The 12,741-nt window shown below is 31.5% G+C and overlaps 1 protein-coding gene across 1 annotated transcript in view; it reads right to left on the bottom strand.

Moving 5' to 3' along the window:
* Positions 1-7,113: 7,113 nt before the first annotated feature.
* LOC145329247 (mitochondrial glycine transporter A-like) overlaps positions 7,114-12,741 on the bottom strand; it is a 402,442-nt gene continuing 396,814 nt past the window's right edge. The window contains exons 6-11 of the mRNA XM_080173297.1: positions 12,295-12,442; positions 11,686-11,813; positions 11,148-11,179; positions 9,798-9,855; positions 9,122-9,237; positions 7,114-8,618 (exon numbers count right to left, since the gene is read on the bottom strand). Coding sequence (XP_080029423.1) covers positions 8,505-8,618; positions 9,122-9,237; positions 9,798-9,855; positions 11,148-11,179; positions 11,686-11,813; positions 12,295-12,442 — 596 coding nt within the window. The 3' untranslated portion in view covers positions 7,114-8,504. The remainder of the gene's footprint in view (positions 8,619-9,121; positions 9,238-9,797; positions 9,856-11,147; positions 11,180-11,685; positions 11,814-12,294; positions 12,443-12,741) is intronic.

The raw sequence follows: 12,741 nt of genomic DNA, 5'->3' as shown, positions 1-12,741 counted from the left end.
AAGTTTATTTTGTATTATAAATTGTTTCATGCACAGAGTGAAAAAAGGTGTATTTTACATCATGAAAACTGTGAATTTGAAAGCCTCATTGAATTTCATGAAGGGTGAAAATGACAATAAAACTGTGTTTATGACAGCAGTAAAGATGTACTTTTGACGGGGGATAAAAAAATATTGCCAAAAATACAGCAAAAACACGAAATTGACAAAAACACACCCACTTTTTGTCTCAACACAGTTGTCGTATTTTGCTAGTGGTAAAATTTGCAGCACCCCGCACAGATATGTACATGTAAAATATAAACAGAATATAACTAAAATAAAAACTAAATATATATTAAGGTGGGTCGATTTTGGACATTTTTATTTTAGATCAGCGCGGGAAATCGCAACACATCTCGGTCCTAGCCTTAAAAATGACTGAAATTGAATGTGGGGTCGCAAGCAGTTTTTCGACTTGAGATAAATTATAAATCATCCAAAGAATCAAGAACTCATTCCCGTTATGTTCTAAGATAAAAATTTACAAAATCGACCCACCCTGATACATATAAATGGCAATTTTGTAGATAGGTATACCTATATACTTTATGTGATGACCAAAATGATTATATATAAAGTGATACTAGGTGTTTCAATCGAATAAACTACTCATAATTCAACGCTAAATTTTTACGTAGTGGGACAAAATGACTCAAAAATCAGCCATGTGACGTCATTAAAATGAGGGAGATGAGAGGAGAAGTGGAAAAAAAATCCCTAGATAAAGATGGATAATTCCTCATTTTTATGACGGCACATGGCTGATATTTGAGTCACTTTATCCCACTACCATTCTTACTTTAAATTAGCCAACTCTAATTACCCCTCATCCTTCTCTCCCCTTCAAATAAAAAAAAGTTTTTAAAATCCTAGTTTTAACTTTCCTTCGAGTGGTTAAAAGTTTCACATTAATTATAATCATTTTGGTGATTATACACTGCTGTGTTACATTAATTAAAATTATTTGATAATATGCATATTTCATGGTGTAAACTCCAGTGTTTGAAATGTCTTTCTCGTCACTTCACTGCTTTTTTTTGCCAACATAGCAAATACTTTTTCTCTGAAAAAAACTGTCTTTCTTAGTGCTTTATGAAAAGCCTACTTATAGGCTTTGTTGAAATGTTCCTTCTCGCAGAAAATCACTTTTTCACTGTGTATTTTCTTTAAAAAAATACCTGGCACAAGTTCTATAGCTAAACTTTTTCTATGTTTACTTTTTTTCGCCGAGAGAATCAAAGGGACACCCAGCGGACAATTTAGCGATTTCGCCAGGCGAAATCGCGAACTTTAGCAAGGGATTAAATGCGAATTAGCAGTTTTTAGCAAAATTTTTGTATTTTTTGCGAAAAATTTCGAATTCGCGAAAATTTTGCGAAATGTATAGGCTAAAAATTGCGAATTAGCAAGCTAAAAGTTGCTAAAAATTGCGAATTAGCAAGCTAAAAGTTGCTAATAATTGCGACTGTGTTAATTAGATTTTTGAGAGAATGAAAATATGCAAATTCGCTAATTTTTAGCGAAAAAAAATAGAGAAAATTCGCGAATTAACATTTTTCGCAAAATATTTGCGATTCTTTGTCATCACCTTTAATAAATTCGCCTTTTATAAATCGCAAAAAATTCGCAGATAAAACTAGCGAATTCGCGGTTTTTTTTTCAAGAAATCCTTGCAAATTCGCGGATATTCTCTATTTTTTTCCCCTCAAAATTCTTGCAAATTCGCGGCTTTTCTCTATTTGTTTCCTAAAATTTCTTGCTAATTCGCGACTTTTATTTATTTATTTTCGCGGCTTTTATCTTTTTTTTTCTAAAAATCCTTGCGAATTCGCAAAATTTCTTTATTTTTCCGCTCAAAATTCTTGCTAATTCGCGACTTTTATCTATTTATTTTCGCGGCTATTCTCTTTTTTCCTCAAAATCATTCCGAAATGGCGGCTTTTCTCTATTTCTTCCCCTCCAAATTCTTGCTAATTCGCGACTTTTGTCTATTTCTCTCAAGCTCTAGCCTACGTAAATATTAGCGGATTCACAATTGTGTACTTCAGATACCCTTTATTTTAACTTCTTATACAGAAGTTAAGTGATGAGAATCTCATATATTTATTGTTAGGTGGCATTATCTATTATCTTTCCACACTATGCTAAATCCATTCAAATTTTGTATACTGTTGTCTGTTGTTTAGATTTTGTTATTATTTCTTACAAAAAATTTCAAAATACCGGAAAAAAATGAAATAGGAAACCATTATAAATATGATAACTTATTTCATTTTTAAACAACCATACATATATTAAAAATACCAAAAAAAATATACTTTTCTAAAATGTTAGAGACATCTAGCGGCAAAAATTTAAACTATATAAGGTATAAATTTATTAAAATTAAATTTAATGGAAAAAATATAAAGATAGCTCGCCACAATTTTATACACAGGGAGGGAGCGGACATTGTTTTTTACACTAGTCCCCAAAGTCTTAGTATTTTTCGTTGGCTTTAAAAATTTGGGGACTTTTATTGGTTGCCTTAATAAGTAAAGTGTTCAAACATTTCAATCACTAATTCTAATCTACAGAAGGGGTAATTTTGTGTGTCATCATTGAGAATGTACATGAATTCATTTGCCATTGTCTTATCCCTTTAGATCCCTGTTTTCTACACCTTATATTAAGTAAATTTCAAATTCAATGTCAATTTTAATTATCCGTAAATTTCCATATACAAGAACAGACAAATATTTAACCGGTATGGCATTGAATCTGATAAATTTATGCTGGATTAGAACCGGTTCTTGGGTCATGTATCACAATAAACACTTTTCCGCATATGGTAAAATAAAATCATAAAATCAATAACACTGGAGTTAATCTTACAAGTTTTCATTTTACTATCCGCGGACAACCATCTAACGATGAAATAATCTATTCCTTTTAGGATTTGATGAAAATAAAGATTTCAACCTATAGGGACAGAAAGCTTTGCTATATATGTATACTAGCGGCTACGCCCCTAGAAGCATCTAGGGGCACTTTACTTAAGGTAGGAGGAGGAAAAGTCGACCTCATCCCATTTAAAATTTGAGTTTCAAAATGATAAAAAAGATATTTTTGGGGGGAGAGGGGTGAAGACACCCTCTCCCAAAATAGTTTAAAACCTTCCTGGGGCCTATAAGAAGCTTCACTGTAAAGGAGAACAAAATCGGTTCAGCAGTTAGCGAGATCCTTTAGTACAGACAAAAAACGCTTACTACTTTATATAAAAGAATATATAAAGCCTCTAGGGGCTTTGCACCAAGATGTTTGATCGACCTAATTTTTCATTTGGGGGGGGGGGTGTCCCACCCCCCAAGAAAATAGCTTAAAACCATCTCAGGACCAGTTGGTATATTCTCTGAAGAGTAGAGCCCAATCGGTTCAGTGGTTACTGAGATCTTAAGCTTCAGACGGACAGACAGACATCGTTCTACTTTGTATTATAGATTTAAGTAGTTAGAATTGTCATATTGTTATTCAAATTTACAGTTTTTTAAAAGTGAAACTTTTCTTTAATTAGGGTCGGTCCGTCCATCCAGAACGGATAAATTTTTCGTCATTTTAGGCAGGTTAGTATTTTTCCATCGATTTAAAACTTTGCAAGGTGATTCCTGTAGTAGAAAGGTACAACTTAGAAAGCGTAGCAACTATATTAAATAAGATTTATTTTCAAATGGGTTTAGTTATGAAAAATATATTACATATCATTTACAGATATTATATTCGATATAGAATGTCCGTACGTCCATTTTAGATATTATTGAGTTAAAGAATATACTAGCTCTTTATAATAATTAGAATACTTTGAAGACCTTCTTATCCTTTACTTTCAAAATGTGTGTAGATTTCAGTGTTAGAACTAACTTATAGCTTGACTTAGAACCTTACTAAACTTGATTTCGTTGCCTTTAGATTTTGTAGTATTTAAATTAAAATATTTCAAAATATTAAAAAAAAAATTATATGAGAAACAAATTTAATTAGAATTTACTTCTTGCATTTTTAAACAAAAATATATATTTTAAAAACGCCAAAAAAAAAGTATTTCTAAAAGGTAAGAGACACCTAGCTGCAAAATGTTTAACTATATAAGTTACTTTTATTGAATTTTCATTGAATGGTTCACTAACTTGAATATCATTTATTTGTTAGTTTGTTCTTCCAGTAGGAGGGGAGGGGTGGGGTAAAGTGGGTGGATAAGAGCGTTTGTTCTTTTAGCCAGCTAATAGTTTCACTTTATTAAGGTACATGATAATCTTGTGTAAAATCCATGTAATAATAATCCATTATATAATACTAGCGGTTACGCCCCTAGCTTCTAGTGGCTCTGTATTCAAAGGGGAGAGTTAAAAAGCCTAAAACCTTCCCAAGACTTAAAATAGAATAGCCTAAAACCAATCCACGACTTAAAATAAAATAGCCTAAAACTATCACAAGACAAATATTAAGCTTACCTGAAATAGAAAGCCCAATCGGTCCAGTAGTTATTGAGATCTTAAGCTTCCGGACATAGAACCGGATCTAATCAAGGGGATAATAGTCAGTTTTTAAGCCAAACTGGAAAAATTTTAATGAACAATTGAATAAATACAACTACTCTATGATTAAGTGTATGTTTATACAGGGATAGGAAAATGGCCGATAAATTGATATACAAAATTACCCCTTCTGTAGATTAAAAATTTGTGGTGTAAAAGTTTGAACACTCAACTTAATAAACCAACTAATCAAAAGTCACTAAAGTCCCCAAAGTTTTTAAGTCAACAAATAAGAAAACGTTATTGTAAAACTTTGGGGAACAGTGTAATATACTTATTGTCCCCTTTCTCTCTCTCTGATATTTATTGTTTTTTATCAGTAGCGAAGCTACTCTATAATTTGAAATGTCCGTCTGTCTTAGTTTGGGGGAAACGTGATTTTCTCGGCTCTTACAAAAGATTGATTTTTTTGACAATTAATTACCCCTTATGAACAATTAGATTATTTGTTGGAAAAGTTTGAAGAGAAAGAGGGGACAATGGGCTGTTTAATATACTAGTCCCAAAAGTTTTATAATATTTATAATAATATTTTTTTCTTTGGAGAATTTTGATTGGTTGGTTAATTAAGTTAAGTGTTCAAACGTTTCAGCCACTAATTTTAAAAATATAAGGGGTAATTTTGTGTATCATCATTCAATGTCTTATCACTTTAGATCCCTAAGTTTGCATTAAATTTTCAATTGCTCTTTAAAAATATATAAATATACATACACAACTATCTCTCTCTATACACAACTTATGTTACATACGTAAAATCATTCTTATATGATGAATTTCCCAAGTTTTAAGATTTTTTGGATAGTCCTCCAGGTTCCGGAGCTCCAGGCCTCCAGGTGGTCTCTGTACAGGTAAAAGTTAAAAATCAACTTTTTTTTGATGAGTGAGAGGTTAACTTATAAAACAAAATATGCATCTTTTTGAATATTATTCACATATTGGAAGAAAAAACATAAAGATTTTGTTTCATAAGCTAACATCGTATTATAAACAGCTTTTCGCGGATATTATAATGTACAATTATAAGATAAAATTAATTAGCCCTGAGAGGCCGAGGATCATAAATTGATATACATACATTCCCAATGTTGATAAACAAGATAAGATGATAAACTAAAATTGCTTAAAAGCGGACCTATGGAAGCTTCCCTAAAATGAATTACTTAATCAGTTTAATGATTACCGAGATCTAAACGAACAAACGCAAAGTTATCAGCGAAGCACCACTGTTTTTTTAATTTTCAAATGTTAGGCATCCTGTATTTGATTTAGTTTTGGATAAATATTTATATAAATTTTTAAAAAGTATTCAACTTTTAAAAGCCAACCAAAATGAGCAAACGTTTTATAAAATTTGGGTAGCAGCATATTTTAAATTCCAATCCCCAATCCCTCCCTGTTTATTACGTGTCCAGTTTGACCGCTCATATGCTCTCACATGCACCTCATGTAACTGCTATTGGTGTAGTGCGCATATTTGACCGACAATGGGTATATAAGAACGACAATTCACATCGTCTCTATTAATACCCAAAAACATCAATTGTCTATTTATGGAAATGTTCTCAATAAAATCTAAAGGGATTTGCATATCCTCAATGGTGACACACAAAATTACCCCTTCTGTAGATTAGTATTCGTGATTGAAATGTTTAAACACTCAACTTAATAACACAACCAATGAAAATTCAATAAAGTCCCTAAAGTTGTTAAGCCAAGGAACAATACTAAGACTTTGGGGACTAGTGTAAAAAACAGCCCAATGTCCCCTCCCTCCCATTGTCTTTTCCATTGCACATTTAAAATGGAGTTAAACAAATTTTTACTTTATATAGTTCAAATATTTGCCGCTAGGTGCTCTTTCTTTTTAGAAAAACTTTATTTTTTAGGCGTTTTTAATATATGTATATGTATGCTAATTACCAAGATTGAAAATTTTTAATAATTTGCGAAAATATGCAAAATTGCACTAAATCTTATATGCTAAACTTGCTAATTAGGAAAATTGGGAATTTAATTTTTAAATCTTATGTGCTAAACTTGCTAATTAGCAAAATTGGGAATTTAAAAAAATTGGTGAAAATATGCAAAATCGCACTTAATCTCATATGCTGAACTTGCTAATTAGCAAGATTGAAAATTTTAAAAAATTGGCAATAAGATGCAAAATTGCACTAAATCTCATTTGCCAAACTTGTAATTAGCAAGATTGAAAATTTAAATTTTTTTTATTAAATTGGCGAAAATATGCAAAATCGCACTAAATCTCATATGCTAAACTTTTTAATTAGCAAAATTGTAAATTTTAAAAAAATATGCAAAATCGCACTAAATCTCATTTGCTAAATTTGCTAATAAGCAAGATTGAAATTTTTTTAAAATTGGCGAATATATGCAAAATTGCACTAAATCTAATTTGCTAAACTTGCTAATTAGCAAGATTGAAAATTTAAAAATAATTTTAAAAATTGGCGAAAATATGCAAAATCGCACTAAATCTCATATGTTAAACTTTTAATTAGCAAAATTGTAAATTTTAAAAAAATATGCAAAATCGCACTAAATCTCATATGCTAAACTTGCTAATTAGCAAGATTGAAAATTTTAAAAAATTGGCGAAAATAGGCAAAATTGCACTAAATCTCATTTGCTAAACTTGCTAATTAGCAAGATTGAAAATTTAAGAAAATTGGTGAAAATATGCAAAATTGCACTAAATCTCATATGCTAAACTTGCTAATTAGCAAGATTGAAAATTTAAGAAAATTTAAGAAAATTGGCGAAAATATGCAAAATCGCACTAAATCTCATATGCTAAACTTGCTAATTAGCAAGATTGAAAATTTTAAAAAATTTGCAAAAATATGCAAAATCGCACTAAATCTCATATGCTAAACTTGCTAATTAGGAAGATTGAAAATTTTAAAAATTTGGCGAAAATATGCAAAATCGCACTAGATCTCATTTACTAAACTTGCTAATTAGCAAGATTGAAAATTTTAAAAAATTTGCAAAAATATGCAAAATCGCACTAAATCTCATATGCTAAACTTGCTAATTAGCAGGATTGAAAATTTTAAAAAATTTGCAACAATATGCAAAATCGCACTAAATCTCATATTCTAAACTTGCTAATTAGGAAGATTGAAAATTTTTAAAAATTTGGCGAAAATATGCAAAATCGCACTAAATCTCATTTACTAAACTTGCTAATTAGCAAGATTGAAAATTTTAAAAATTTTTGAAAATATGCAAAATCGCACTTATAAAGCTAAGATAAAAGTTGCAAAATCGCACTATATCTCAAAATTTTCTAAAACTTGCTAATTAGCAAGATTGGGAATAAATCTAATTAGTGCTAAATTGCAATCATTAGCAATTATTAGCAAGATAGGTAATTTGTAAGTTTTCATTTTAAGTGAATTAGCACATTTTAAGATTTATTTCGAATTTGCAACTTTTATCTCAGCTTTTTTTTTGCGATTTTGTATATTTTAGCAACCCAAAAAAATTCGCCAAAAAAAAGCGTTTTCGCACATTTTCGCAAATTTTTTTTGCATGTTTATTCGCGATTTCGCAAGGTTTCGCAAAATATGCGATTTTGCAAACTTTCGCTAATTTTCGCAACATATAATCGCAAATATTTCGCGAATTCGCCATTTTTTCGCAATTTATTTGCGAAAGTTGGCGAAAATTTCGCAAATTTGTCGGCTGGGCAGTAAAGTTTTTTTATCGAAAAACTTTGTTGTTTCAAAGCCTTGATTGTCTTTTTATTTTTTATTTAAAATAATCACAAACCTCTTATTAAACCAATAAGATCTTAACCAACTCATCCTAGCTAACTTTTTTTAGGTTTCTTGTTTATTTTAAATAATTTGATGAATAATAAATCTATTTGAGTCCCATATTTCTGACTGCTCTCTCATACACAGTCCACGCCAAAGCTGCCATCAGAGTTCTGCGCAGGGTACGAGGTACGATTCCCCGCAAAAATCCAGCAGGACCCTATAAGAAAAATTACTAAAACAAGCTCTTAATAAGGGGAAAGGGATGGTTAATCTAAAGTGAAAATATGAACCGCAACTATTTGGTATGAACATAAATATTTCCTCCCCTTCTCAAATTACAAAACAATGCCTTTTGAACCCTATAATATTGGAGTAGTTGGGGGGGGGGGGGGGGGGATTGGAGGTTGGGGAGGTGACGAGGAAGGTAGATAAAATAAATGCCAATTTAATTTTTTCTTTCTGTTTTAGGCTAAATATTTTATACTATATTTTTTTGTCTGTACCTTAAGATTTAACTACTTAACCGACTGAGTTCTTCATTCTATGGAAGCTTCTTAAAGGTCCCCGGGTGGCTTTAGGCTGTTTAATTTTTATACCTATGTTTGGTTTCCGACTTTTTCCCTAGATTACTTATTCCTTTGAATATAGAGCTTCTAGATGCTAAGAGCGCAGCCGCTTGTATATCTAAGCTAAGTGGATTATGTTTCTAAATTATATTACCTCTGCCTTGGCAATCTGCTTGACGACTGCCATGGTGGTAGCTGTTGGGTTGAGTTGAATTCTTGTCTTGATAACATCAGCTGGCTGTGTCACCAGAGAGGCAAGAACTCCAGCTCCTGGATTACCAATATTCTCATCAGTATTAAGGTTTTAAGGGACAAAGACCTAATTGCTGCAAAATTGTGTCAAAAGTGATCCATGTGACGTCATATAAATGAGGGAGATGAGTGGAGAAGAGGATAAGAAAACCCCTTAAAAAGAGATGGATAATCCCTGATCTTTATTACGTCACATGGATCATTTTTGACACAATTTGGTCTATGTCTTTTAAGGCAGAGGCGTGCAGAAGGTTGATAAATGATAAATAACCCCCCGCAAATTTTGAATTTCTTTTTAAAAATATAAACTTGGAAAATAAAACAGAGGTCGACTCCATTCACCCTCCCACTTTAAGTGCCCCTAGAGGCCTCTAGGAGATTATCAGCTAGTCTATCATAAAAGTAGTAAGCTGGTTTTATTTGTCTGAAGCTAAAAATCCCAGAAATTGATGGTCCGAATGGGTTGTTCTTTTCAGGGAAGCTTTGTAAATTAGTTATAAGGCCGAAGCAAATAGTATTTTTTTTATAAAGCAGATCAATTATCTTCGCTGTATAAAAATAATTTTTGTAAAACTCACCAATACCACAGGAGAAGTGATTAATATTCTGATAAGGTGTCAGCTTGTTACAATACACCTAAATAATAATATTAATATTCTGATAAGGTGTCAGCTTGTTACAATACACCTAAATAATAATAATATTATTATTCTGATAAGGTGTCAGCTTGTTACAATACACCTAAATAATAATAATATTCTGATAAGGTGTCAGCTTGTTACAATACACCTAAATAATAATAATAATATTCTGATAAGGTGTCAGCTTGTTACAATACACCTAAATAATAATAATAATATTCTGATAAGGTGTCAGCTTATTACAATACACCTAAATAATAATAATAATATTCTGATAAGGTGTCAGCTTGTTACAATACACCTAAATAATAATAATAATATTCTGATAAGGTGTCAGCTTGTTACAATACACCTAAATAATAATAATAATATTCTGATAAGGTGTCAGCTTATTACAATACACCTAGTAGAAAATATATAAAAACAAGGATGACAACATCCATAAAAGCGAAGCACTGAAACGGTAGTACAAACGGACATTAACACTTGTATAGTATCTGAACTGAATAATCAGAATTTAAAAGTATAAGAGCCGAAGCAAAATTGTAAGTAAATTTGTTGAAAAACTGCTTGAAGCAGGATAATGTTTATGGACATACTTACATTTTTGGACTTGATTATAGAGTTGCTTCGCTTATTACATTATACTTTGTTATATATTGTTCTTTGTTGTCCCAGGAATCAATATACCAAAAATCAGATCAAACGGATAATTAGAACACTTGAAAATTTGTTGTTAAAAAAGTAAAAAAACCCAACATGTTTAAAATGGACGTACGGACATTCTGGTAATGATTATAGAGTTGCTACGCTTTCTAAATCGTACCCAACTACTACAGGAATCATCATGCAAAGTTTGAAATCGATAGGACAATTCTAACATGCCTAAATTAACGAATAAAAGCTATCTATCTCGGACGGACGGACGTACGGACGGACCGACCCTAATTATAGAAAAGCTTCGCTTTTAAAAATATAAACAAAATTTTAAAATTCTCCCCTGGACCTTCAGGGAAAAAAGCCCCGAGAGGCTATGGGCGAAGCCGTTAGTATTTAATAATTTGCATCTAAAGCACTCAAACTCAAATAGCATATGCTGTAATAGCGTTACAGACATAAAGACAGAAAACTTTCTTTAATTGAGGAAAAAAGGTTTCTTACTAATCTTCATTAAACTTTTTAAATAAATAATTGAAATCTTAATACCTGTAAAATAGTTATTTAATTTAAAAATTTAAAATTTTAATTGACAAAATTGTGCAAAATCTAATTGAAATTTCTTCTTACCTTCAGATTTTCATAAAACATCAAATAAATTCCTAAAAAAATGAAATAATTTTTAACATTCATTTTTATTGCATTTTAGAATAAAATAATGTTAAAATTTTAAATATTGTTGGTCAAATTTTTGGTTTCTTAAAGAGACTTTAAAAATTTGATTGAATAAAAAGTCATTGTAAAAAAAGGGTATTGCAAAAATTATTGTACTTAATATTTTATTTGTTCGGGGGGTAGAGGGGGGGGGGGTTATTAACCTCCTAAAACTTAGCTATAAACTTTATAACAAACATTGACAAGTTTCCTTGGCATCAAACCCCCCCCCCCCCCATTTTTCAATTAGTTTTAATAAATAGTAAGTCATTTTTTTTGGGGGGGTGGTGGGGAGAAATAGCATTAACACAGCATTAAACCTTCCAAGGCCCTTTGAGAAGCTACACTGTAAATGAGAACTATATCGTTTCAATGGTTATCAAGATCCTTTGGTATACACACACACAGACAGACACAGATCCTGTTACTTTTATATCAGAATAAAAACTGAGACCTGAGAAAGGAACATCTCTGAAGAGAGTTGGCATAAGACCCTTAGTGAGGCCTCTCAACCCCTCTGTACCTCTGATGGTGCTCAGGGCCTTCAACATACCCTTGTACTCCATGGACCCTGCCTCACATCTAAATAAAACAATAATAAATACTAACAATATTCATTTGCGGAATTTTAAATTTTATATTTAGTGTCTATCGTAGTGTTAATGCATCAATCTGTTCTTTTCATCCGACTTTTTCATCCAATATATAAAAAAAAAAAAATTGATGGACCATATCGAATTGTGCTAAATAACTGATTTATTTAGATGCAATACCTGTCAACTAAAGGTAACAAAAAAGCAAATGCATTCATATAAAATATTAAAATAAGGGGACAGTGGTAGTTTTTTGTGTATAAGTGCTTCATTTTATGTTAGGTTATATATTGAGTATGAAAATTTGGCCGCTGCAGGTATAGGCCCAGCCGTGTTAGGGCTCCTCACAGGGTATAGGCATAAATAACCCCACCCACTTTATTTTAATATAATAAAAAAGAAGGGGGGAGGGGTTCTGTGGTCGCTCGAAACTTTAGGGGAAAGTACCAAACAAACATTTTTTGAAATACCTGATTTTGACAACAGTGACTGGGATCATGATGCAGCCAGCCAGAGTTCTGGCACCTGCCCCCACAATTAGGGACTGGGTGGGGGTGGGGCTCCCACCAAACACTGTTGTCTTCACTGTGTGCATGCACGCAAAATATACTCCAACACCTGACATAAAATAGTTATCTATCGCATCGTATTAAAGACAGCTTTCCATGGATAGTAAACTAAAAATTTAAACAATGTTGTTAGTCCTGAAGGACCAAGCTTACAAAACTGGCAATATGCTATGATGATCAATTATTTAAAATTGGATCACCATGTTTTAATAAAGAGAGGGGTAGGTTTCTGGTAGAGTCCGTAAAGGTGTGTGTTTTAAGGCTTAAAAATAGTAGTAGAACAATAATATTCACTAAATATGTGTATTTCTTATTGAACTATAGACAAATTTTTTTATAAAGTTGACA

The sequence above is a fragment of the Acartia tonsa genome, chromosome 10 (assembly GCF_053477335.1).
Source record: "Acartia tonsa isolate MP-2025a chromosome 10, ASM5347733v1, whole genome shotgun sequence".
NCBI classification, from domain to species: Eukaryota; Metazoa; Arthropoda; class Copepoda; order Calanoida; family Acartiidae; genus Acartia; species Acartia tonsa.
This window is presented reverse-complemented; position numbering and strand designations above follow the sequence as displayed.